This window comes from Pelodiscus sinensis, chromosome 27 (genome assembly GCF_052426305.1).
Source record: "Pelodiscus sinensis isolate ZL-2025 chromosome 27, ASM5242630v1, whole genome shotgun sequence".
In the NCBI taxonomy this organism is placed as follows: domain Eukaryota; kingdom Metazoa; phylum Chordata; order Testudines; family Trionychidae; genus Pelodiscus; species Pelodiscus sinensis.
The window spans coordinates 7,915,532-7,938,871 of record NC_143078.1 but is presented as its reverse complement, the minus strand read 5'-3'; the positions used below and the strand labels follow the sequence as shown (position 1 = coordinate 7,938,871).

General features: G+C 49.5%; 1 protein-coding gene across 6 annotated transcripts in view; it reads left to right on the top strand.

The window, feature by feature from the left end:
• The window catches only part of TMCC2 (transmembrane and coiled-coil domain family 2), an 84,288-nt gene extending 62,082 nt beyond the window's left edge, over positions 1 to 22,206 (top strand). For 4 of the 6 annotated variants that reach the window (XM_075909880.2, XM_006133057.5, XM_075909882.2 and 1 more), the window contains 3 exons: positions 8,410 to 9,344; positions 12,897 to 13,032; positions 15,765 to 22,206. In XM_075909880.2, coding sequence (XP_075765995.1) covers positions 8,410 to 9,344; positions 12,897 to 13,032; positions 15,765 to 16,076 — 1,383 coding nt within the window. In that variant the 3' untranslated portion in view covers positions 16,077 to 22,206. Of the gene's footprint in view, positions 1 to 3,451; positions 4,892 to 8,409; positions 9,345 to 12,896; positions 13,033 to 15,764 lie in introns of those variants that run through there. The other 2 variants (XM_014578595.4, XM_006133058.5) reach the window with 2 other exon arrangements.
• Positions 22,207 to 23,340: the final 1,134 nt, after the last annotated feature.

Below are 23,340 nucleotides of genomic sequence, written 5' to 3'. Positions count from 1 at the left end.
CAGGACACATCCACCATCACGGAGAGGGTGGGCTGCATGCCAGCCACCCTCCCCAGCCCCGGAGCACGGGAAGGGCGGGCACTCCAGGGCAGCAACACTCTGCCCCCAATATGCCTACATTAGGTATTCTGGGGGCAGAGTGTGGCTGGGGCCAGGTTGGTGATTTGAGAAGGCAAAGCATTTCCCCATCTAGCATACCGGCTGCTGATGGCAGCACCTCTCCATTTGGTAGGAGCTTTGTAGCTCTGGTCTGCCATATGGAAAGAGAAGAGCTGGAGAGCAACACTTCTCCATGCTCTTTGTGCGGCTGCAGACTCCCCTCTGAAGGGGACCACTGCAGGTGTGTCAGGGATACACGGCAGCATGGGTCCCAAGGCTCAAGATGCAGAGGCTCCTGACTTCTCCAGCCATTCCAGCGTTGGGGGATGGAGCTGTGAGCCAAGGGCAAACACCTCATCTCCCCACAGAACACGCAGGGCAAACAGCATGGGCTGAATTCTGCCATACATGACACTGCTGTAAACCCAGAGTTACTCCACTGACTTCAGCATCATGAAGAGCAGAATTTGGCTCTTTCACCAAGGAAACCAGAGCTGTTTCCTAGCTCCTTGGCGGGCTTTGTTTGCGGAGAATAACAAGGGGACAGAAAAGCACAGATGTTGCTTATGTTCCTTGGGAAATGAAGTGTTCTTCAAGAGTATCCTTGTCTGATTTATCATCCTAGGGCCTTTTTCTGGTGGTGGTTGCAGAAGAATTAACTCATCGCATCTTTAGACAATGGCTGGCTGTCTCAGCCACTACCGATTCCTCCCACTGTGGTCTTTTAAAAGAGCTGTTCAACTCTGTTGGAAACCTGCACCTTTAACAGCTTCATCTTCTATTCAATCAGAAGATAAACAAACCAGCAGACTGAACACTGAGCCTGCATAATGGTGTGTAAAGGGAGCTGCTTAGCTCAAGACACCACATGAGCTGTGTCTAGACTGGCAAGTTTTTCCGCAAAGTCATCTGCTTTTGCGGAAAACTTGCCTACTGTCTACACTGGCCGCTTGAATTTCCGCAAAAGCACTGACGATCTCATGTAAGATTGTCAGTGTTCTTGCGGAAATACTGTGCTGCTCCTGTTCGGGCAAAAGCCCTGTTGTGCAAATCATTTGTGCAAGAGGGCCAGTGTAAACAGCACAGTACTGTTTTCCGCAAAAAAGCCCTGATCGCGAAAATGGCGATTGGGGCTTTTTTGCGGAAAACCGCGTCTAGATTGGCCATGGACGCTTTTCCACAAAAAGTGCTTTTGTGGAAAAGCGTCCTGCCAATCTAGACGTGCTTTTCCGAAAATGCTTTTAACGGAAAAGTTTTCCATTAAAAACATTTCTGGAAAATCATGCCAGTGTAGACGTAGCCCACCAAACATCAGTAGAGCACCTTGCTTCTTCCACGTCCTCCTACACCCTGCATAGATCTCACCAGTCCTGGAGGAAACCCCCTCCCCACCATAGCGGGATGAGTAGGCCGCTGCGCATCAGGTATAAACCAGTGTAGCTCCCTCTAAACCAATACAGCCACTGACACTCACGAGGCCCAATCCTCGGCTGATGCCAGTGTTAAAACTCCTCTGCATGGATTATTAGTTATTTCGCGGGTCACGGCTTTCTTGTGAAGAGAAGCAATGAAGAAGGGACTCTGTGACCCAGGGAGCTCACAATGTGGGTGCTTTAGTCTATGTAGGAAAGAATCATAGAACTCTAGAACTGGCAAGGACCTACGTCATCAAATCCAGTCCCCTGCCCTTACTGCAGGATCCAGAACTGTCTAGGATCATGCATGGCAGATGTCTGTCTAACCTGCTCTTAAATATCTCCAGTGATGGAGATTCCACAGCCTCCCTAGGCAATTTATTCCAGTGTTTAACCACCCTGACATTAGAAAGTAATGTCCAGTCTAAACCTCCCTTGCTGCAATTTAAGCCCATTGCTTCTTGTCCTATCCTCAGAGGTCAATGAGAATAATTTTTCTCCCTCTTCCTTGTAACACCTTTTTAGGTACTTGAACACTGCTATCATGTCCCCTCTCAGTCTTCTCTTTTCCGGACTAAACAAACCCATTTATTTCAGTCTTCCCTCATAGGCCATGTTTTCTACACCTTTAATCATTTTGGCGTTCTCTGGACCTTCTCCGATTTGTCCACATCTTTCCTGAAATCCAGAGCCCAGAACTGGACACAATACTCCAGTGGAGGCCTAATCAGTGCAGGGTAGAGAGGAAGAATTACTTCTTGTGTCTTACAACACTCCTGTTAATGCCTCCCAGAATGATGTTGGCTGCTTTTTGTGTGTGTGTGTGGGGGGGGGGGGGTAATTGGGGCTTCCTTGTAGCAGAATGCACATACATGAGAGAGACTGCCCATTGGGTGCAGTGCATAGAGATAAGAGGCAGATACCCATTTGTTAGCTAGAGTAGTCCTGGCTGTCAAGGATAAATTTGGTCCAGCAATGGCCAACTGCCTGCCTGCAGTATTTCAGCACCATTTTAAATCTGTAATCTGCAGGGCTGAGTACACCATGGCAGGGATACTTCCTTTGCGCCGCTTTAAAGTGACTTTGCACTGTCTGACACTGCCTCCTTCCCAAGCAGCCCTTATTACCTCACTTAATTACATCGGAACCCTGGGTGCCCCAGCTAATTTAACAAAGCTGCGTGAAATGGGATTTCCTATTAACCGATTAACATAGAAACCTAACGACTTCAGAGCCGTGATCTTTGATGGAATCTTCTCCAATCTTTCTGAAAGTGACAGGAAGTTTGAATAAATACATACCACGGCCAGGCAAGGTGTGGGACTCCTTGACGTCCCCCCTTTCATCAATACCGCTGCCTCTTTGCTATGCAGCTGGAGGCCAGGGACATCTCTAAAAAAGGAGTATTTACCAGGCTGTTTAGCATTAAGTGCTGTGTGGCTTCCATGGCTCTGTGATGCAATTTCGGTTCCCCATCAGGTGTGTGGTGTAGCATTGTTTTTGGGAGCAGCTGAATGTACTGCTAGGTGTCCTCAAGCATGGATTGCTTAAGCATGCTGTCTCTGTGGCATGTATATGTACACACACACACACACACACACACACACACACACACACACACACACACACACACAAGACTTACCCAGCATGTAGCTTGTCTGCTGGCTTCTGCCTGGGGCCAGCCCAGGGTAGGGAGTGGCCTGTTCACTACAGCCCAGTTGACAGCTAGCTGCTCCTCGGGGGTGAAGGCCACATGGCGACTGCTGCTTGAGAACAGCCCAGGGCCACGGGGGCTGTGCACCACAGTGGCCTGGCAGCGACTCAGGGCAGCAGAGGCTGTGCACCATGCTGGCCCAGGGTAGCGGGGGTCACGCAGCAGCTGGTAGCTGCTCCCTGGGGAAGGCTGGAGTGACGGGGACCAAGCTGGCAGCCAGCTGCTACTCCTTGGGTGCTTGCTGCCCCCTTGTGGGCATTCGTGAGGATAGCTGTCCTTGCTGTTGCACCCCTTCTTTTCCATTTGATGCGGAACAATCCATGCCATTGTCCTGGCACAACCAATCCCTGACTCTGCTTTAAGTTATGATAAGAGGAAATGTGGTGCTCCTAGCTCTTACCATTTAGGAGGAGTTCTTGAATAAATGGACTTGGATGGACGGACATACAGACTCCCAAACTCTCTAAAATACATAGTAGATGGGGTGAACCTATGTATGTGTAGAGATGAGAGAATTCTAAATAACTGGTGGCTTTTATTTGGGGTAATGCCCCAGGGATTGGTTGGCCTTGTCTGTACTTGGGAATAACCCCAGTTCAGCTGTCAGTATAGCTGCAGCTCTAAGTGGAGATTGGGGTATACAGGGTTTTGTATTGACTGGGCTAGTCAAGGCTCAAGCTTACTTGTAATAGCGTAAATCCTGCTTAGCTCAATAGGTGGCAAACCCTGGCCAGCCCTTGTCTCTACCTGCAGGCTAGCATCAGTTGTGCTACGATTGTCCAAGTTAGTGCCTTTAAAGAAATGACCCAAACAGAATTTTGAGAATCAGCGAACCTCCCTGTTAAATAATCCCACCCTCCAGAAGCACTATGTGCTACAAGCCAGTGGATTTTCAAGGCTGATCCACTGATATAGATTTGTCATGCTGGTGGCCTGGTTTCAAAATCCATGGAGTATTTTCCAATGACCACTTCCCCTGTCACGGCGTGGGCTGTGTACTTGACAAAAAGGGAACTAAATGACCCTGTCTCTGCCCTAATTATGCATTTTACGGAAATGAGCAACTTCTTCAGTTAATTGGCCGAGCCAAGTTTCCCCTTTCAACCTGCATCGGAGCTGCTATCTTGGGTTGTTTTCTTTCTTTTTTAAAATTGCTTTTATCCTTTACTGTGTATAGAAATGTGCAGCTGAAAAAAAAAAAGCCCATTTCCTGCAGCTTCTAATTCCTGCCAGCCGATAAGAGACCAGGGTGAGCCTTCCCTAGGCGCAGGGCCTGGAAAAGGACCGGAGCAACCAAAAGGCTAAGAATAGCCCAGCAGGCGTAGTTTGTAAAGTCTGCAAGTTTTTTTTTTTTTTTTTTTTTAAATTTGCTGATCTAATAAGGATGAAGCAAGTTTGCAGCACTCTCCAGGGCTGCCTGTGGGTTGGGTTTTGTTCCTGTGCCTTTCTTCCCCTTGCCCCAATGTACAGTAAGGCATCGGAAGCAGAACTATAACAAAAGACTAGATGCGCCCCTGGCATCATTCATGGACTCCCCAGACTGTATTCCTTTGCGGCTCTGCCTTAGCTGGATTTTCCCTGCTGCTCAGCAATGCGGATTAAACTACCATGAGACGGAAGAGAGTGGTGGATCCAGATGAAAATTGGAAGGTACCATGTAATGGTCAGTCTGGGTGGATTGAGCTGAGAAACCATTGATACAGCCAGCAGCAAAAGCTGAGAGGGTGTGGGGGGAAATCCTGAGATGTGCTAAGTACCTGGCCTTCCAAGCTCCTTTAAGGCAATTGTTTTTAACCAGGGGTACTCGTACCTCTGCGGGTACACAACAGGCTTCCAGGGGGAACATCGCTTCTGGAGATTTGCCTCGTTTTATAACAGACTATACGTAAAAAGCACTAGCAAAGTCAGTGCAAACTAAAATTTCATCCAGACAGTGACTTGGTTATACTGCTGTAGAAACGATATCTCCAAACTGTAAATACAATATTTATATGCCAATTGATTTATGGCAAAAATGAGAACCTAAGCAATTTTTCAGTCCTACTGTTCTGTAACACTTTTGTATGTTTACGTTTCATTTTGTAAGCAAGTCGTTTTTAGGGGAGGTGAAATTTGCGGGTATACAAGGCAGATCAGATGCCTGAAAGGGATACAGCCATCTGGAGTGATTGAGAGCCAATGCTCTACGGACCAGGGCCAGAAGCCGGGTTCTTATTCTTTTGGGAGGGAGGGAAGCGAGTGACAGAGGAAGAATGGTGTGTGGTTATGGCACCAGACTGGAGACCGGGTTTCAATCCTGGCTCTTTGACTCCCGGCGGGAGTTTGTTCTAGTCAATTTCTGTCTGTGTCTCGGTTCTCTTGTCTGTGAGGTTAACAAAACTTCCTTTGTTAAGGGCTGCTTCTTGCTATGTGTCTGTACAGCACCTAACACAACACAGCCTCAAGTTTGGTTGAGCTCTCTCAGTGGGAGCCTAGTACTAATAAGGAAGAGGGAACACAGCTGGCCATCTTATTGGGACTCGGGAAGGCTCACTGTGAAAAAGGAAGGCAAAGAGTAAAATTCTGACCCCATGGGCATAGCTAGCAAAACTGCCATGGACTTCACTGGGGCTGAGATTGCCCCCAGACATTTTTAAAAGCAATAAAACTCCCTGCAGTGTATATTGCAGCAGGTGGCTTTCCATCCTCTGGCAAACAGTTTCAAATTCAAAAACATTCTTGCTCTTAGTCTGTTACTGTACATAACAATTATGGCATGATGTTATTATTGGCTGTGTGTCAGCGCTTCGCAAAACATACCAGCAGGAGACACAGGCTTTCTGTACATCTTCGAAGGTCTTCCCAGATATTAACAGTGCCTTTAGAAATTCGGGTCTTTAACACTCCAGAAAGGCAGACATCCCCCGCTCCATGCATTTGAAATCTCTCTCAACCACGGATGGGGGCACGGGATGAGGAAGGAACATGTCTGATCTTAGAGAAAATGCTTTATTTCTATGTATAGTCAAAGGTCAGCTCAATCCTCAACATAGAACCAGCGTGCACTGGTGCAAAGCCCTAGTGCACCAAGGTGAGGCAAGGTCATTTGCACTAGTGCAAGCCTCGAATTTGGCTTGATGCATGAGCGCTGGGGGGTTTGCACCAGCATAGCTACTACATTGCTACAACTATCCCCTAACATTCTCCCACCTTTGGTCACCAAAAGTACTCTGAGTTCCTTAGATGTCTCCTCCTGCTGCAGATTCCGCCCCACCCCTCAGCTCCCTAGTAGCGCTGGGTGCCAGGAGCCACCCACGAGCCTGTGAGAAGGGCTGGCTGGTCACTTCGTGAGTGGATCACTGTAACCAGGGAGTTTAAGGGCATACAATGGAGCAGCGGAGATGGCCTCTCGGGTACAAACTTTGCAGCCTTCTGCCTGCTCAACTTCAGCTCAGTGGGTGTTCCACGCATGATCAGACTCTCGATTATTTTTATAGCACTCACAGACATCACAGACATACAGAAAGACAAAGTCACTCTGTCCCAGAGCTTATTGTCTCTGGGCCTGATTCTGCTTCCTAAACTCATTAATAGAAGGGGTTCCATGCGATTAACATGAAAGCAACCCGTGGTGGAAGAGTGGAGAATCATCAGTAAACAACAGAGGCAAGTCACTCCCTAGCAATGAAATCTCTGCTTGTCTCTTCCACCCCTAGGACGTGTCACTGACCCTAACTTTTTACATGCAGTCTCTGGAGACCACTTCACCGCTGCTGTGCAAGATGCTCCCTGTGGATAATATATTCGAAAGTAGCAATCTGTCAATATTATCCTGCATTACAGGATCAGTCAATAAAAACAGGATGGAAATTAGAAATCAGGCCGTGTCTGCCAACAGTATTTAACTTTTAGCCAACTCTTCATTAGAAGCTGTGAGCCATTTGTGCATCACCTAGATTTGCATAACAATTTGCATAGAAAACTCAGCCCCTGGAAGATGTGTGGTTTTCTAATGGGAAGGCAGTATGCTAAGTGTAGGCATTTTCAAGCTGGGGAAAGGGAGACTGGCCTGGTTTCTATTCCTGGCTCGACCAGTGACTTTTTTTGCATGGCTTGTGGCTAGTCACTTCCCCTCTCAGTGCCTCAGGTTCTATGTCTAGAAAATATAAGTTAAAACGCTCCCTCTTTCCCGAGGAAATGTGGGGGGTTGAGAATGTTTGTAAAGGGATCTGGAATCCTCTTACAGAAGGACAAAGTGTCATTGGGATGGGGCAGGAGGTTAACATGTCTTCAGTCTTGATATTAGAAAGAACAATCTCTTCCCCATTTGTAAATCCAGGGCACACTTGGGTTCCTCTTTCCTGTTTGTGGAAATCCAGGGCATTCATCTGTGCTGTAGAAACCAGAGCCTGAAGAAACAGGCCAAAATACAGTCTGGTTGCTTAACCTCTGCCTGTGCTCCTGTTTTGGTGACAGATTTGACCATCAGTTTCAGCTTCCTAATCTTCCCCTCTTGCGCAGTATGATTCAGCGGATGTGGCCTGGTTCCTGGGTTCACTTTGTACCACTACAGCTGACTAAGAACATAAGAATGGCTATATTGGGTCAGCTAGTATCCTGTCTTCCGACTGCAGCCAATGCCAGGTGCTACAAAGGGAAAACTGACTCACTGAAGTACTGCCCCTCTTGGTCCATCCATTTCCTCCTCTGTAAAGTAGAGAAAATGTCACTTCCCCACCTTTGCAGCTCAGGAGGTAATTGTGCTAAGCCTTGTTGCACTCAGCAGTAACTCCTTTGTGAAGAAAGGAGACAGCTCCTGAGTGTACAACTGTTAGAACCTGAAATGCTTCCAAGTTTAGAACTTTTTTTCCAATTCTGTGTGCCTGGGCGGTTTGGATGTGTATGTCTAGCATGCTATCTAGCATTCAATGGGGAGAAAATGCCGGAGGCAAGCTCCCCTGTGCAGGTGATCCTACAGTAGAAACTTACTCCAAGAGTAGCCTGTATTCCTTAAGGGTACCCAATGCAATGGTGATAATGGCGTTGCTGATGGGAAACATCTACCAGGGTCCAAGCTGCCTTTCTCTCTTCTTTCCGTGCCTCTGTTTGTTCATTGCGATAGCACCTGAACCTTCCCCCATTCCCTGGGTATATTGGTTTTAGACCCCGCTATTCAGACTTCTCCTTTCTCTTTGCTCCCAGCTGGACAAAGGGGACGTGAGCACACTTAGCCTGCCTTCCAACACCAGCCATGGCGACGCTGACATCTGCTTGGACGTTCCGGACGGCACCCCGGACCCGCACCGGACGAAAGCTGCCATTGACCACCTGCACCAGAAGATCCTCAAGATCACCGAACAGATCAAGATTGAGCAGGAGGCTCGGGACGACAACGTCGCCGAGTACCTGAAGCTGGCCAACAATGCTGACAAGCAGCAGGCCTCCCGCATCAAGCAGGTCTTTGAGAAGAAGAACCAGAAGTCGGCCCAGACCATCTCCCAGCTCCATAAGAAGCTGGAGCACTACCACAAGAAGCTAAAGGAGATCGAACAGAACGGGCTCTCCCGACAGCCCAAGGATGTCTTCCGGGACATGCACCAGGGCCTTAAGGACGTGGGGGCCAACGTCCGGTCCAGCATCAGCGGCTTCGGAGGCGGGGTGGTAGAAGGCGTCAAGGGAAGCCTGTCGGGTTTGTCCCAGGTCACCCACACGGCTGTGGTCGCCAAGCCCCGGGAGTTCGCCAGCCTGATCCGGAACAAGTTTGGCAGCGCCGACAACATCGCCCACTTGAAGGACACTCTGGATGACGGGCACCCCGAGGAGGCCTCGAGGACTCTGAGTGGCAGCGCCACCCTGGTGTCCAGCCCCAAATACGGCAGTGACGACGAGTGCTCCAGCGCCACCTCGGGGTCGGCAGGGGGCAGCAACTCAGGGGCAGGGGCAGGGCCCGGTGGCTTGGGGAGCCCCAAGTCCAACACCCTGGACAGTCACCACAATAACTTTGACACCATCCTGGAGGAGCTGCGGGAGATTAAGGACAGTCAGTCACACCTGGAGGACTCGATGGAGGATCTCAAGGCGCAACTGCAGAGGGACTATACCTACATGACACAGTGCTTGCAAGAGGAGCGGTACAGGTAGGGCCCGCCCCAGGGCAGGTGTGTGTGGGCGCATGCATGGGTGCCACCTCCCTGTTTCTACGAGGCTGTTCCTAGGTGGCTCACCCCAATGGGCCTGCACCTCCATCAGCCCTTCATAGCACTGCTATTGTATACAGTAGCTCTTTGCAATTTGCTGTGCAGAGCTATTCATGCCAACGCCTTCAACGCCCACCGCCACAGTGCTCACAGGCAACCCTACCATAACACTGTGGGCAGGTCCAGCCAACCTTTGCAATGATATAGTAACAAAGCCATGTAGGCTGCCTGGCCCTCAAAAGCAGCCCTACGGTAACAAACCGCGGTGCCCTCTTGCACAACAGAAACAAACAAACGTGTGTACACAGAGGACGAGGATTTTGGTAAGGAAGTAGAGTCACGTTCCAATCTTCCAGTATGAAACAAAAATTGGATGTCATGGCGCGCACTCGGCTTTTGTGGGGAGTCGTAAATTCCAATTTGTTTTACTAAGAGGGGGAACTGGAGTTTAAACCCACAACCCAGCCAAAAAGGCTTATGGAATACAGCAAATGGTCTATTGGCCATTTTGTGTGTCACAGACAGGCCCGTTGATGGGGGGTCAGTCGGGCAAAGGGGGCAACTATAGTAGTGGTGGGGGCCGGAGTCCCATGCCCTTTAAATCACTGCCAGAGCTCCCAGTGGTGCGCTCCTAAGGGAAGCATGGCACTCTCCAGATGACGCTGAGGGCTGCCTAGCCCCAGCCCTGCCTGTTCCACTCAAAGCCCCGCCCCTTCTGCCTGAGGCTCCGCCTCTTCTGGCGACGTGGGCTAGGGGTTCGGTGAGGTTGTAAGCCCCACTGGTCACAGCTCAAAAAAGGTGGAGAACCACTGGCTTAGGGAATGAGATATAAGGCCAAGCCATTCAAATGGGCAAATCTAGTGGCAAAAAGCTCTCTAGGTATTCCAGTGACTGGGCCTTTTCGGTTCTCCGTGAGAAGTGAAACCCTAGAGAGCTGCTCCCACTAGAGAAAAGAACCAGGGTTTGTTACATTGAGCCTAGCAAACTGTGTGTGGCCTCCACAGTTAGCTGTCAAACCTCACAGCAGCCTATAGCGCTGAAGAAACCCTGTAACACTTCCCCTCTGCCAATCAGCCTGAGGAAAAAAAGGCTATTTGCTATTTATACGAGGGAAGAGGAAATGCGTCATCTTGCTAGACAGACAGTGCCGGGCCTCTCATCGCCTGGGAACAGGAACTAAGGACCAGCTTCCAAAGGAGGCATTGGCTTGGTCTCTCTCTTTTTAGAGCGTTTTGGCTGAAAGCTGAAACACAGTTTAAAAATACTTCCCCAACTGGGAGCACAGGCACACAGGCGCACACAGGCACACTGGCTTGTGATTGCATTGGGGTTCCTTTCTTTCCCCAGCCCTGCTATTTGAAGTTTCTTCCAGGCCCTTCTGAGGAGCTGGAAAATGTCTTGAAATAGCCTTGGCCAGTGACAGAGGAGATGGAAAGAAAACACCGTGTTCCCAAATCCAGATAGTCCTGAATGGCCAGAGAAACTCCCTTCCCTTCCTTCCTCTCCCCTCATCCTCCCCCCTCCCCCAACTCCCAGTCCCCTTTGTTGGAGGTGGGAAAGGCCCTGGGAGTCTAGTGGAGCGAGCTGGTTTGAATGCAGCGCAGGGGCACATGCTCCGTAGGATGTCATCTGACGGCTCTGCTGGGACCAACATAATGCATGGTAGGGCTGCCCTGGCTATGGGCTCTTTGAGAGCAGTTTTGACACAAAGTCCAAGGACTGAATGGGCTGTCCAATGAGCTGTCCTCTCACCCAAAGGGTATGTCTACACAGCAAAGTTATTTCGAAATAACAGCCATTATTTCGTAATAACTTTCCTAGCGTCTACACAAGCCAACTGATATTTTGAAATTAATTCGAAATAGTGGAGGGCTTATTTCGAAATTGGTAAACCTCATTCCACGAGGAATAGTGCCAATTTCGAAATTGCTATTTAGAAATAAGAGCTGTGTAGATGCCTATTTCGAAACAGGGGGCTTCCAGCCCTTCCCAGGGTGCCCTGCTGCCCACCCTGGCCACAAGGTAACTTCTGACCTGATGCCCTGATGGAACCAGTTCTAGTTCGCCTTAAATGCGATTCAGCGTCCAATCAGTGTGGACGCACTATTTCAAAATAGCAAAAAGCTATTTCAAAATGGATCTTGTGTGTAGATGCGTTATTTCGAAATAAGATATTTTGAAATAACTATTTCGAAATTAGATATTTCGAAATAACGCTGTAGTGTAGACATACCCTTAGAGAGCAGGGCTAAGGCCCTGGGCCCTGTTCGCACTGCTGCTGCCTGTGTTGTGCCTCTCCTGGGGATGAAAGGGGCGGGAAGGTTTGCTTCCCCCTCCCCCCATTAGACACAAGGGTCCCTTCCAACACATTTTGTCACAGAGAGAGCAGCACAGGAGATGCTTATAAGTTATGTACTAGGGATGTGAAAGTGGAACCATTTACATGGTTAATCAGTGAGCCTGAGTGCATCAGTTACCATGCAGTCACACACAGCCGCTCCCCCTCCCTCCCATTGCTCAGTTGCTTGCTCCCAAAGTCTGTGTCAGAGGCAGCAGCATGGAGGGGGGGGTGGAAGTGGGGAGGAAGGGGCGGGAACTGTTATGCATGGGGAACTGGCATGTAAGCCAGCTCCCTGCGTGTACTGACTGGCTTGAGCGGAGCTGCCTGTTCTCCCTCCCACCCGGGGCGGCAGGTAGGAGCCACAGCCCTGCGGGTAACCCCTGAATATTTTCAGCGATTACACGATTACGTAATTCAATGCATTTTACCATCCCTACTATGTACCCAGCAGGTCCTTAAGTTCCACTGACCTCTGGCTTCAAGGCCATTTGAATACCGTCCACAGGCAAAGGGAGGGCTGGAGAATGCAAGGTGGCTGCTTCTGAGGCGAGACCAGCACCTCTGGGACTGCAGCGCACACCAGGCGCCTAGAGGCGAAAGAAAAGAGAGATGAAGTAAACCCCATGTTACCCATCACTGCATGCACACAGCCTTCTCGGTCTGCTTCTAACCTGCCTGCTTTGAACTGTCCATCTGGTGACTCCAGGCCACACTGGAACCTGCACTATTTGTTTTAGATGCTCCAGTGCCATTGCTAGGGATGAGATGGTTAACTGGTTAACTGGAGGGCTGGAGCGCCCCCCCCACCCACACCCATTTAACTGGCCAAACATAATGTTTAACTAGTTAGTCACAAAGGTTAACTGGTTGGCCGTGGTGTTTGGCTGGTTAACTGGTTGGGCATGACGTTTAGCCGGTTAACCGGGATTTCACATCCCTAGCCATTGCTGTGTGGAGTGCCTCAGTTGCTTGACAGCCGAAAGTCATTTCCATGGCATCCAAGTCACCTCCGTATGTGAGGCACCTGTGAGGTTTGGGCGGGTGCGGGGAGCTGGAGTTAACGGGGTGTAAGGAAATAGGCACAACGGGAGAAAGACAAGTCAGGTGTAATAACATGGCTGCCGGCATTCACACTCTCTCCCCACCCCCAGGTACGAGCGCCTGGAAGAGCAGCTGAATGACCTGACCGAGCTCCACCAGAATGAAATGACCAACTTGAAGCAGGAGCTAGCCAGCATGGAGGAGAAGGTGGCCTACCAGTCCTATGAGAGGGCAAGGGACATCCAGGTATGGCAACTCAGCCCACCCTGCCCTCCTTATGCATTTCTTTGGCCGATAGGATAGGGCAGAGTTGCGGGGGCAGATCTGTGCAGTGGGAGAGGGGACATCACATGCCTGGTGGGGAAGGACAGGGCTTGTACATGAAAGACTGAGGGGATCCTTCTTTCAAGGAATGAGCTATGTCACTGGCTGGGATACACTTTTCAGAGGCAGAAAGCCCAGGGGAGACAGCAATGGGACAGTTTAGCCATGGCCCTCGGAGACTCCTCGTGCAGTAGGAAGCCGTGTGGCTCAGGGGACTGGTAATGGGCTACTGAGTGTTTTGTGGCTCTTCGGAGCCAGCCCTGGCCCAGATGTTGTCACAGTCTGATGGCCTGCATGGAATATGTGCCCAGAGCATGCCCAGTTCCTAGTGAGCTAAATTCACTTTACACAAGAGGAAACCACAGGGGGGTTTCTGACCCGTGCACAGGTCCGAGCGACTGACTGACCAGCTGGGCAGAGCAGCAGCCTGGGAGAGTAGAGGGGCTCATTGCAGGGTCACCAAAATGTAAGACTGGAAGGGGCCTCAAGAGACCATCTAGTCCAGTGCCCGGCACTGAGGCAGAACCAAGTAACCCCAGATGATCCCTGATGGGTGTTTGCCCAACCCATTCTTAAAATCCTCCAAATAACAGAGCTTCCACAACCTCCCTTGGCAACCTTATTCCAGTGCTACCCTTAGAGGCAAGGAGCTTTTCCCCAATAGCTAGCCTCATTCTCCCTTGCTACAGAACAAGTCCATTACGTCTTCTCCCTCCTTCAGTGGTCATGGGGACAATGGGTCACCCTCCCTTTGTAACATCCCTTAGCATATTCAAAGACTTACAAAGTCCCCACTAAGAATGTAAATTCCCTTTTAATTGGGTAGCCAGTTAAATCAGAAGCTTAACCCATTAACAAATGGGGCGGGGCACGCTCCTACCTAGGTGGGTTGGAGGAGTGCTGTCCCCAGCCACAGCTGTGTGGGAATGGCCCCACCACCACAGGGAGAGGCTGCTCCAGCTCAGTCACACCCGGACCACTGTGGACAGGGACTGCTCCGGACACCCAGAGCAGCCCCGTCCACAGCAGGGTGGGTGGGGAGCAGCTCCAGCCCCCACAGGTTAACCAGAACCAGTAAGCATTGCTCGTTAAGGGTGATGCTTACCAGTTAACCTTACACCTCCCTAGTCCCTGTCTAGTCTTTTTCTCTTGAGACTGAGTGCACTCCAGCTTTTAACTTACCTCTTAGGTCAAGTTTTCTAAACCTTGAATCAGTTTTGTTGCTCTCCTCAGTTTTTCCCCATTTTTCTTAAAGTGTGTGGTGCCCAGAAACAGTACTGCAGCAGAGTGGCATGGGCAATTACTTCCCATGTCTTACATACACCATTCCTGCTAAAACATACGGGACCCAATGCCAGCTCCCAGTGCTGGTCTAGATTTCAGGGGTGCTCATTTGTAGCGGTTCTCGGGGGCACCTCTGAAAACGGGGCCGGTGTGTTCTTACAGGAGCGCTAGCTAGGCTGTTGAAATCTATGTATCTGTCAGTCCATTCATCTACTGTTTTTGTACGGCAACCATTCTTGTAGTCTGATCGGAAGTGCTCCATTAGGACTGTCACCTCGCACAGCTCTTGGCATTGTCACCTTTTGGGTGTCAGTAATCTATGGCCCATTTGTCAGAGGCCCCCAGAGAGTGGGTTGGAGTGTAACTGTTCGGCACAGTCTGCAGGAGACTGTTCTGCCCCCATGTGGCAATTCTGGGAACTTTCCAGTGCAACTGACCATTTGATGAGGAGTCCTGTGGCACCTTATAGACTAACCGAAGTGTTGGAGCATAGGCTTTCGTGGGCAAAGACCCACTTCGTCAGATGCAAGTAGTGGAAATTTCCAGAGGCAGGTATAAATATGCAGGCCAGGATCAGGCTGGAGATGACTGATGTAGATGCGCTTTTCCGGAAAAGAGCCCCGATTGCCATTTTCGCGATCGGGGCTATTTCCGGAAAAGACTACTGGGCTGTCTACACTGGCCCTTTTCCGGAACAGTGTTCCGGAATAAGGACTTATGCCTGAGCGGGAGCAGACTAGTTTTTCCGGAATAGCGGCTGATTTTGTACAGTAGAGCGTCGTTGCTTTTCCGGAAATTCAAGGGCCAGTGTAGACAGCTCGCAGCTTATTCCGGAAAAGCGGCTGATTTTCCGGAATAAGTGGCCCAGTGTAGACACAGCCATGGTCTATAAGAGCTGTTATTCCATAATAACTTTGCTGTGTAGACACACCCTCTGTGTCCTAACACAGTGCATGAATGCCATCTCAGAATCCTAATACCAACCCTCATTTGCACAGAGATAGCGCCTGCCATCAGCAGATCTCAAAGCACTTTGCATATGCTAATTGAGCCTGAGAGCTTACAGGTGGTAGGTGAGAAACACTCCCTATTCCGGGTGGATGCGCTGAGGTCCACAGTATCTTGTCCCAAGGTGTTTCATGGCCAGGGACAGAGACCAGGAGCTGAGCTCTCCCCAAGCATCCTGGCTCCCCAGCCTCCTGCTCTAACCCACCAGCCTCCCCTTCCTCACAGAGACAGGCACAGAACCCAGGCATCCTGATTCTAGCCACCAGACTAGAACCCTGTGCCACGTGCTGTAGCTGCCACCTGGTGGCGTCCCTCCCTCCACCCCAGGCCCAACTCACCCTGGCTCCCATCTGCCCCTGTAGGAAGCGGTGGAGTCGTGCCTCACCCGCGTCACCAAGCTGGAGCTCCAGCAGCAACAGCAGCAAGTGGTACAGCTGGAAGGGGTGGAGAACGCCAACGCCCGGGCCCTGCTGGGCAAGTTTATCAACATTATCTTGGCCCTCATGGCGGTACTGCTCGTCTTCGTCTCCACCGTCGCCAACTTCATCACGCCCCTCATGAAGACCCGCATGCGCATCCTCAGCACCGCCCTGCTGTTCCTCTTCCTCTTCCTCCTCTGGAAGCACTGGGACTCCATCGCTTACTTCCTGGAGCACGTGTTGCTCCCCAGCTGATTCCCTGGCCAGCTGCCAGCGCCCTAGGGCAGCTTTCCATTTTCCTACTGAGAAAAGGGGAAAGGGTGGGTGGGGGAACTGGAGCCTTCCTTAAAACGTCTTCATCCATTCAGTTCAGTCTGGTTTCCCACCCCCTGCACCCATTTGTAGTCATATCCCGCGTCCTCATCGCAACTGGGAGCATGAGCTGCTGAGCCCGGATTGATTACTCCTCCGGGACACCCTGGGGGATGAGGATGAGGAGAGCGAAGGAGAGTTTGGAAGAAGCCTGTAACTTCCATGTTCTTGGTTGGTTTGTTATTTTTAATATTATCATGACAGTCTCTGGGAAGGAGGCTTTCTTTACATCTCAGCCACCCCTGGGACTGCAGTTTAAAAGCTTTGTATCCAGATCAGAGTTTGCCTTCAAACCCAGCCACTGGGAAACTTTCTCTAGAAAGGGGAGAGGTTTGTTTCTTAAAGACAAGGCTGGTGGAAAGCTCAGACCTGGGATGCAATAAAGAAATCGACAGCAAAAGGAGGGAGCAGAGCTCAAGGTGAATATTCTAATGTCTCTGCTCCCGGGAGAGCTTGCGTATTTGATGAAGCAGAATGTACACATCACACCAGCTTCTCCAAACCACACGCATGTTCACTCTCATTGTTACTGACTGGCTGACAAGCCCAACACAGAATTGGGGGTTGCTATGATGGCTTCCTTTGCACAGCTGATCATTGGCTTGTGGCCGGCAGATACCAGTTCTGGTTCTGATCAGAAAACACGCACACTTCTGGCACAGATGAAACACTTGGGTTGTCTTTTGTTATTTTTTTCCCTCCTGTGGCTTTCATTGCATTTCTTCAGGGACACATGGACCTTCCAACATCACCCCCACGAAATTGAGTCTGCCCAAAGTGTCGTGTGTGTGTTTTAATTTATTTCAAGGTTCTGTTTCCATTTGTGAATCAAGCGTTGGGGCAAAACGCAGCTGCTTTCACAGCCTCCAGGTCTCTAAAGATGACAGAGCATGTTGTCTTGAAAGTTTCTTGAATGATTTAATATATGAGTGGGGATATAGATATATATACACACACACACTCAGATCCTCTCCTGCTGCAAGTGGGTGTGATTCCAATGATTTCAGTGGAGCTGTGCCAGTTTACAGTCACAGAAAATGTGTTTTCGTGGCTCATTTTGGTTTTCCTGGCTCAGCCAGAACTTACACAAATGTTTGGGTTGTATTGTGGAAGTCAGGGGATGTGTTGAGTTCACAGGGAATGCAGGATTGAGTCCTTGCAAGGAGGGATTGTCATAGGGGATGAGCCGCCAGTCACCTCTGTCCATTAAAGGAAAACTGCCTGAGCTGTCTCTCCCCTTGCTCCTGGGGGTTTGACACCTAAAAAGTAGGATGGACAAGCCTATACAACCTTTTGGCTCCTCAGCTGATCATCAGGGACATGTGCTGAGTTTGGAGTAGAAGCATCTAGCGAGGAAATTCATTCCTGATGGGACTTCAGGAATGAGTCTAAACTGTGGTATCCCAGCATTTTGTACACAGCTGCTCCCATTGGCAGCAGTGCAAGGACCACATTTGTATCATGCAAAGGTCAGTTGTTCAAGGGTTGTTGCAAACGATATGCAAGCAACATATCAAAGGACTTTCTTTCGTATCCCATTGCAGATCTGTGCCCAGATGTGATCCTTGCACCTTTGCCAGAATGAACGTTGGGTAAAGAATAAGTGACTAAACAGTAGAGAAGAACAGAATCTCCACATTGTGGAGCCTTATTCCCTCCACGTTGTGCCGTCACTTACACTTGTGCGAACTTACACCCTGTTCTGATGTAATGCGGCAGTGGTGCGAAGGGCAGCACAGGGTGTGATGTGGTGGAAAAATGAGGCTCCAGGAAGGTCTTGGACAGAACTGACAGGTGGCTTCCCTCGTCCATTCTGTAAGATGTTTGCAAAGGCCCGTTAACAAGTGAAACATCCTTTTTCTGTATCACTTATGATGGGTGATACCTGGGGTGACCGTGTATCATATGGGCATGTGAGCTCGGTTCCTGCATTTCTGCCACTTGTGCCAGCACCTAGACCCAGGTCCAGGAACCTCTGAGTGTCCATTTGACTTGGGCACTCGTGGTTAGGAGCTGGACTTAGAACTTCTGGTCCACAGGAGGGGGCATGTCTGCAATTATATCCCTCCTCCCCCCGAGCCTGTTTGGAGTTGGATGATGGGGACTGCTGCTCAGAATGATCAGCTGCCTACTACAGAGAACTCTGTTGGAAAAGCTCTTACGAAATGGATGAGCAAACACTGAGCCTTCTTGGAGACTGAGGGGAGTGTGAACCCCAACCTCTCTTTTATAGATATATTTATTTTGTATTTTTGTAAGGATTTAGCTGGAGTTAACATTCCTGGATTTCTCAGTTATCCAAGGAAGCCAGGATTCTGTTGGCTACAGTGAGTTAATTTATCTATCAACATCAGGTTTCATCATCTAAGAGCCAAGGGACAGAAACTTTAATGCACTGGTAACGCCGAACGACTACAACTTCCGGCCTAGATTCAGGAAAACACATCAGGACAGCCCATAGGCACATGCTCAACTTTCAGCACTTGCTAAAGTCTCCTTGGAGTCTGCAGGATTTAAACACATCTTTAAGTGCTGACTTGCAGCAGGGCAGTCCTAAGCATGTGCTTTAAATACTTCCATGCACAAGGGCCTAAACAAAACAAAAAAAATCAAGGTTCGTGTTCTACTTTCACTAGGGTAGCTCCACAGCCTTCAGCAGAGCATGCAACAAGCTAAATTCTTTCCTGTCAAAGCTGCAGGTGTAAAAGACAATCTAGCGAACAGGCTGTGTGCCTTTCCATAGCACTGACTGCTTGCAACTTTCTGCATTGAGGGGGTCTGATTAATTGGACAAAGGGTTTAGCATCTTTGTTGGGCCTGATTTTTTTTTTTTAAACATACAAGTATAAATTAAGCCTTGTTTTCACTCAGTGGAAGATCAACACTGCTGTGATTCTAGTGAGTCTAGTTAAGACTCAGTAAATCAAACTCAGAAGGCACCCCCATTGGTGTCTGGTTCTCCTGCTTTTGCAAGGAATAAGGAAAGCAAATAGGAATGCTTGCTCCCATCAGAATCCCACTGTGGAGTAAGCCAACTCCAGCTACAAATTTTACATAGCCAGGTCTAGTTGCTGTGTAGACATACCCTAGGAGGCCAAGGCACTAGCTAGAATAGATAGAGTGGGAAGGTGCTAACCTGGGACTGGTGATCGGGCTGCACAATAGAGCTTCCCAAGTTTCATTTGCCTGATAGGATTGTCTCAGTGCTGTTTTAAACAGACAAGTCAAAGCTGTTCTAAGCAAACCTGTCATCATCTCAGGGCCGCACTGGAGTCAAGAGTTGGGGGAGGCCAAAAACAGCCATTATCACCCCTTTTAAAAAGCCTCCAAATCTCCACAAGTCACCAGAGTTTCCTAGCCTGCAGATCAACTTAACTACAAAATTGGACAGCCCTGAGCAATTCTGTGAGGTCAGTGTAGTCTCCCATGTAGACACAACAGCATGCCCTTCAGCAGCACCACCAGATCTGTACTGCAGCAGCATAAACCTACCCTTAATGTAGAAGGCAGGCAGGATTTCTCCCTTTTCCTCAGACACCACATCAGGGGAGGAACCACTTAAGCCAGATCAAGGGACCTTTATTTGAGAGCAATCCCATTTACATTCAGAAACAGCTAAATTTCTAGCAAGACCTAGACCTGCCCAGCTTTCCTCCCTCCCCCTTCACAAACACATGTCCACCTTTTCCTGTTTATATAGCCAAGCTAGCAGGGTGAGGCTAGGGCAGGGTGCACCTTGATTGTACCCAGCTTGTCTTGGCTGTAAATTCCAGACTGTCCCTTAAAGTGGTATTACTCCCTGTCACAGTCACTGTTGTATAGTATATTATTATTTGTATTATGGTATCAGCCGAGATCAGGACCCTCTGGTGCTAGATGCTGTACACATCCATAGTGAGGGGTGGAGCTGGCCTCAGAGAGCTTCTGATATCAATAGACAAAGGGCGGGAGGGGAAACAGTGGCTCAGAGAGTGTTAACTGACATTCCCATGGTCACCCATCAGGGCAGTGTCGGAGTTTCAGCCCATCCGCTTTTCATGGCATAGGTGACTTGAGTTTGTTCAGCAAGAGCTGCAGTTGTTTGTCAGGGTGGGGAAATGGGTTATTTTATGAAAAATTGTGGAGAACTTTTGAAATGTTAAAAAGGATTTTAATAGATATAATGGGACAGTTTTATGTCCTTGTTCTTCAGGAACTGTGGCCCCAGCTCTGCAAACAGGTAACTGTACTTGTGAGTCATTCCCAATGACCTCAATGGAGTAACATCATGCAGTGCCTAACTATTTGCAGGATTGGGGTCTGAGCGTCCACAAATCTTCGGTCTTGGGGATACCAGCAGGGAGGTTCAGCACCCCAATTTAGATTTTGTTTCAAGTTTTACAGAAATGTTTTCTGGATTTTTGTTTGTTTTCCACCACAAATTTTTGGTGATGCTCTTAAAAGGCTCCTGCAGTTTTTCAATCCAAATTCGGAGCTAAGAGTTGAAACTGCCAAAACCAAAACCAATGGTTTTAAACTGACCAGTCTGTTTCCCTTGTGTAGGAGGAGTCATGTGCAAAAAGTGAACAAACTGTGTAAATGGCAAAAACGCTTTTCTCCAATTAAAAAAAACTGGTTTCAGAAGTAATTCTCTTGCAGGGAGGGGGGTTAATGAAGAGGAATTTGCTCTTTTTAATCATTGATATTTATCATCTGATGGCGGAAAATAAAGGGAAATTCACCCCAGCATAAGGCCAAGTCACCATTCAGCGCCTCAACATTGCGTTTAAACTGTGGTACTTCAGTGTCTGCTTTATGAACGGGGCAAATTTCACCCTTGGAGCCTGATCCTGCTAAACAACTGCTGGATAGCACGGTGCTCGGTGTTATTATTACAATGGTCTCCTCACGCCAGTACAAGCCCACTTAATCATAAGAGTGCTGATTCAAAGTGCACCGAATTCACTGCCAGGACTCCTGTTGGTGGAACAGACCGTGTGCCAGCCAGTTATTGTTTGCAGCCTCAGCCCTGAAAACATTATACTCAACATGTCATTAGTGGTACGTTTAGCTCTAGGGATGTCAGCAGCACAGTGAATGCACTGCAGGATTTATCAGTAACTAGGTGCACAAAACCCTACCTCTTCTGCTTTATGCAGCACCAATATCACAGAGCCATAAGGAAGGAAGGACCCGAGGCCTACAACCACAAAGGCCCAAGAGTAGCTTTATTTCCATGAGCAGTCCCCTGAAGGCTGTGATGGTCAGATAAGTTAAGCGCCCCTCCCACTGAATGTTCATTATTAGTTATGAATTATTATTTATTCTTTGCCTTGCTGTTTGCCTATGGCCCCATTCATAGGCACTGCCCCGTTCAGAGCCAGGCCCCCAGTGCACTAAGTGGTGTACAAATACATAAAAAAAGATGGGCCCTACTCCCAAGAATCGGAGGAGAGATTTTCAGGTGTGGTTTGCGAAAGTGCGTGAGACAGCTGCCAAGCGCCCGTTAATTTCTAATCCACCAAAGCTCTTCCATAAATTCCAGTAGGCACCGCCCTGTTCCTCTGAAAAGCAGGTGCTTCCTTTAAATTGGGGGTGGGGAACCTCAGGGTGTAGCCCCCAGCTTTCCTGGATCTGGCTCCTGAGGCTCAGAGCATCCCCTTTCCGCCCGCAGCATTGGGGAGCCCGTGATGATGCTCCAGCCCCTCTGCTGACCCACTGCAAGGCTGGAGCCCATAAAATCTACTAGGCTAGGCCCCACTAGGCTCTGGTGGGCAAGGAGACTGTGTGGAGTGTCTTTCTCCCTCAGTTGAGGGCCACAACAGTGAGGGTGGGAGGTTTGGCGTCTCACTTGTGTGCAGCCCCCAACTGATTTTTCTGTGGGTCAGTGACCCCCCGACCCAAAAAAGATTCCCCACCCCTGCTCTATAGAAGACAAGAGTGTAACACTGATAGGGTCTTTTGAAAATCCAGCTGAAGTCACTGGGAACTTACTCAGCAGCTTGATCAGGTGTAAGGATCATCAGAGCCAGGGCCTTGCTGCCCAGCCGGGAAAAAAGCAGAAATACTCTCCGCAGGAGGAACTCTTCTGATGCCGTGTATGTCCACGGTTGACTCTTGTGCCACTCTCTGCCATAGGCTGGCTCTTTCCCAGTCGCGGACCCAGCTGCGAGAAGCCCCGATTTCATCTTGCGACTATTTATTTTGGTTTTTGTGCGTTGACTTTTTTTCCCCCCAATAAACATGTAAAACAACCCATCCAGGCAATCAAAAAGATGTGGTGAAGCCGGCGCGTGCGTTTAAACACAAATCCCACAATGGCCGTTTTCCCGCAATTCTGCTAAAGCGGAAAAGAAAGGAGGGAAGGGGAAAGCGTGAGAACATGTTTAAAAGGGCTGATGAAGGTGGGTGGGAAGGGAAAGGCATGGAAGGTGCCGTTTCCCATTCTCTGTGGACGCTGGTGCTTCTGGTTGAGCAAAGCCCCCTCGTCTGTCCTAGGGGACTGCTCTTGGACACCATCAGGGGATGAACCTGAATGAAGGGTTTGCTGTGGTTCTTCAGGGATTTTTCCCTCCCTCATTACCGGATTTTAATTTTAAAATCTGCTGAAAGGTAAAATGGGTCTGTGCCATCCCAATAACTGAATTTAAGAGCTTTTTGTGTTGCACTGACAACAAACAACACAGGTTGTTGGCTGCCCATCGCTGGGGGCACATGTTCATAATCAGCTGGGCCAGGGACTCTGCCCACGTTGCCCTCTGTGCACTGGTAGGAGCAGGAATGCAGGATGCCGGGCCTGTTTCAGTTCTCGGCTGCGAGGGGACCCTGTGTTATTGGTGGAGCAGCACTGGGAAGCAATAAGGTAGCCAAAGCCCAGGTTGGATTTCAGTGGCCTGCGCTGACCCAGAAAGGGACCGAATCCAGAGCAGCAGAGCAAACAAGAGCAGAGGTTTGGGGGCTGATGTTTCAAACCGAGCCGATGGCTTAGCTGCCTTTGAGGGAAGACTGGCCCCTGCTCCTTGCTGCCCTCTCCCTTGCCAGCCTATGACCAGAACTGGAGAATAGACAGTTGCTATCACCCCTGTTCCTGGAAGAAGTGATTGAATGGCAAGCTCCCCTCCCTGCCCAGCCCAGTCCTGTGGCTGAAGAGGGAAATCGGTGAGGTGCT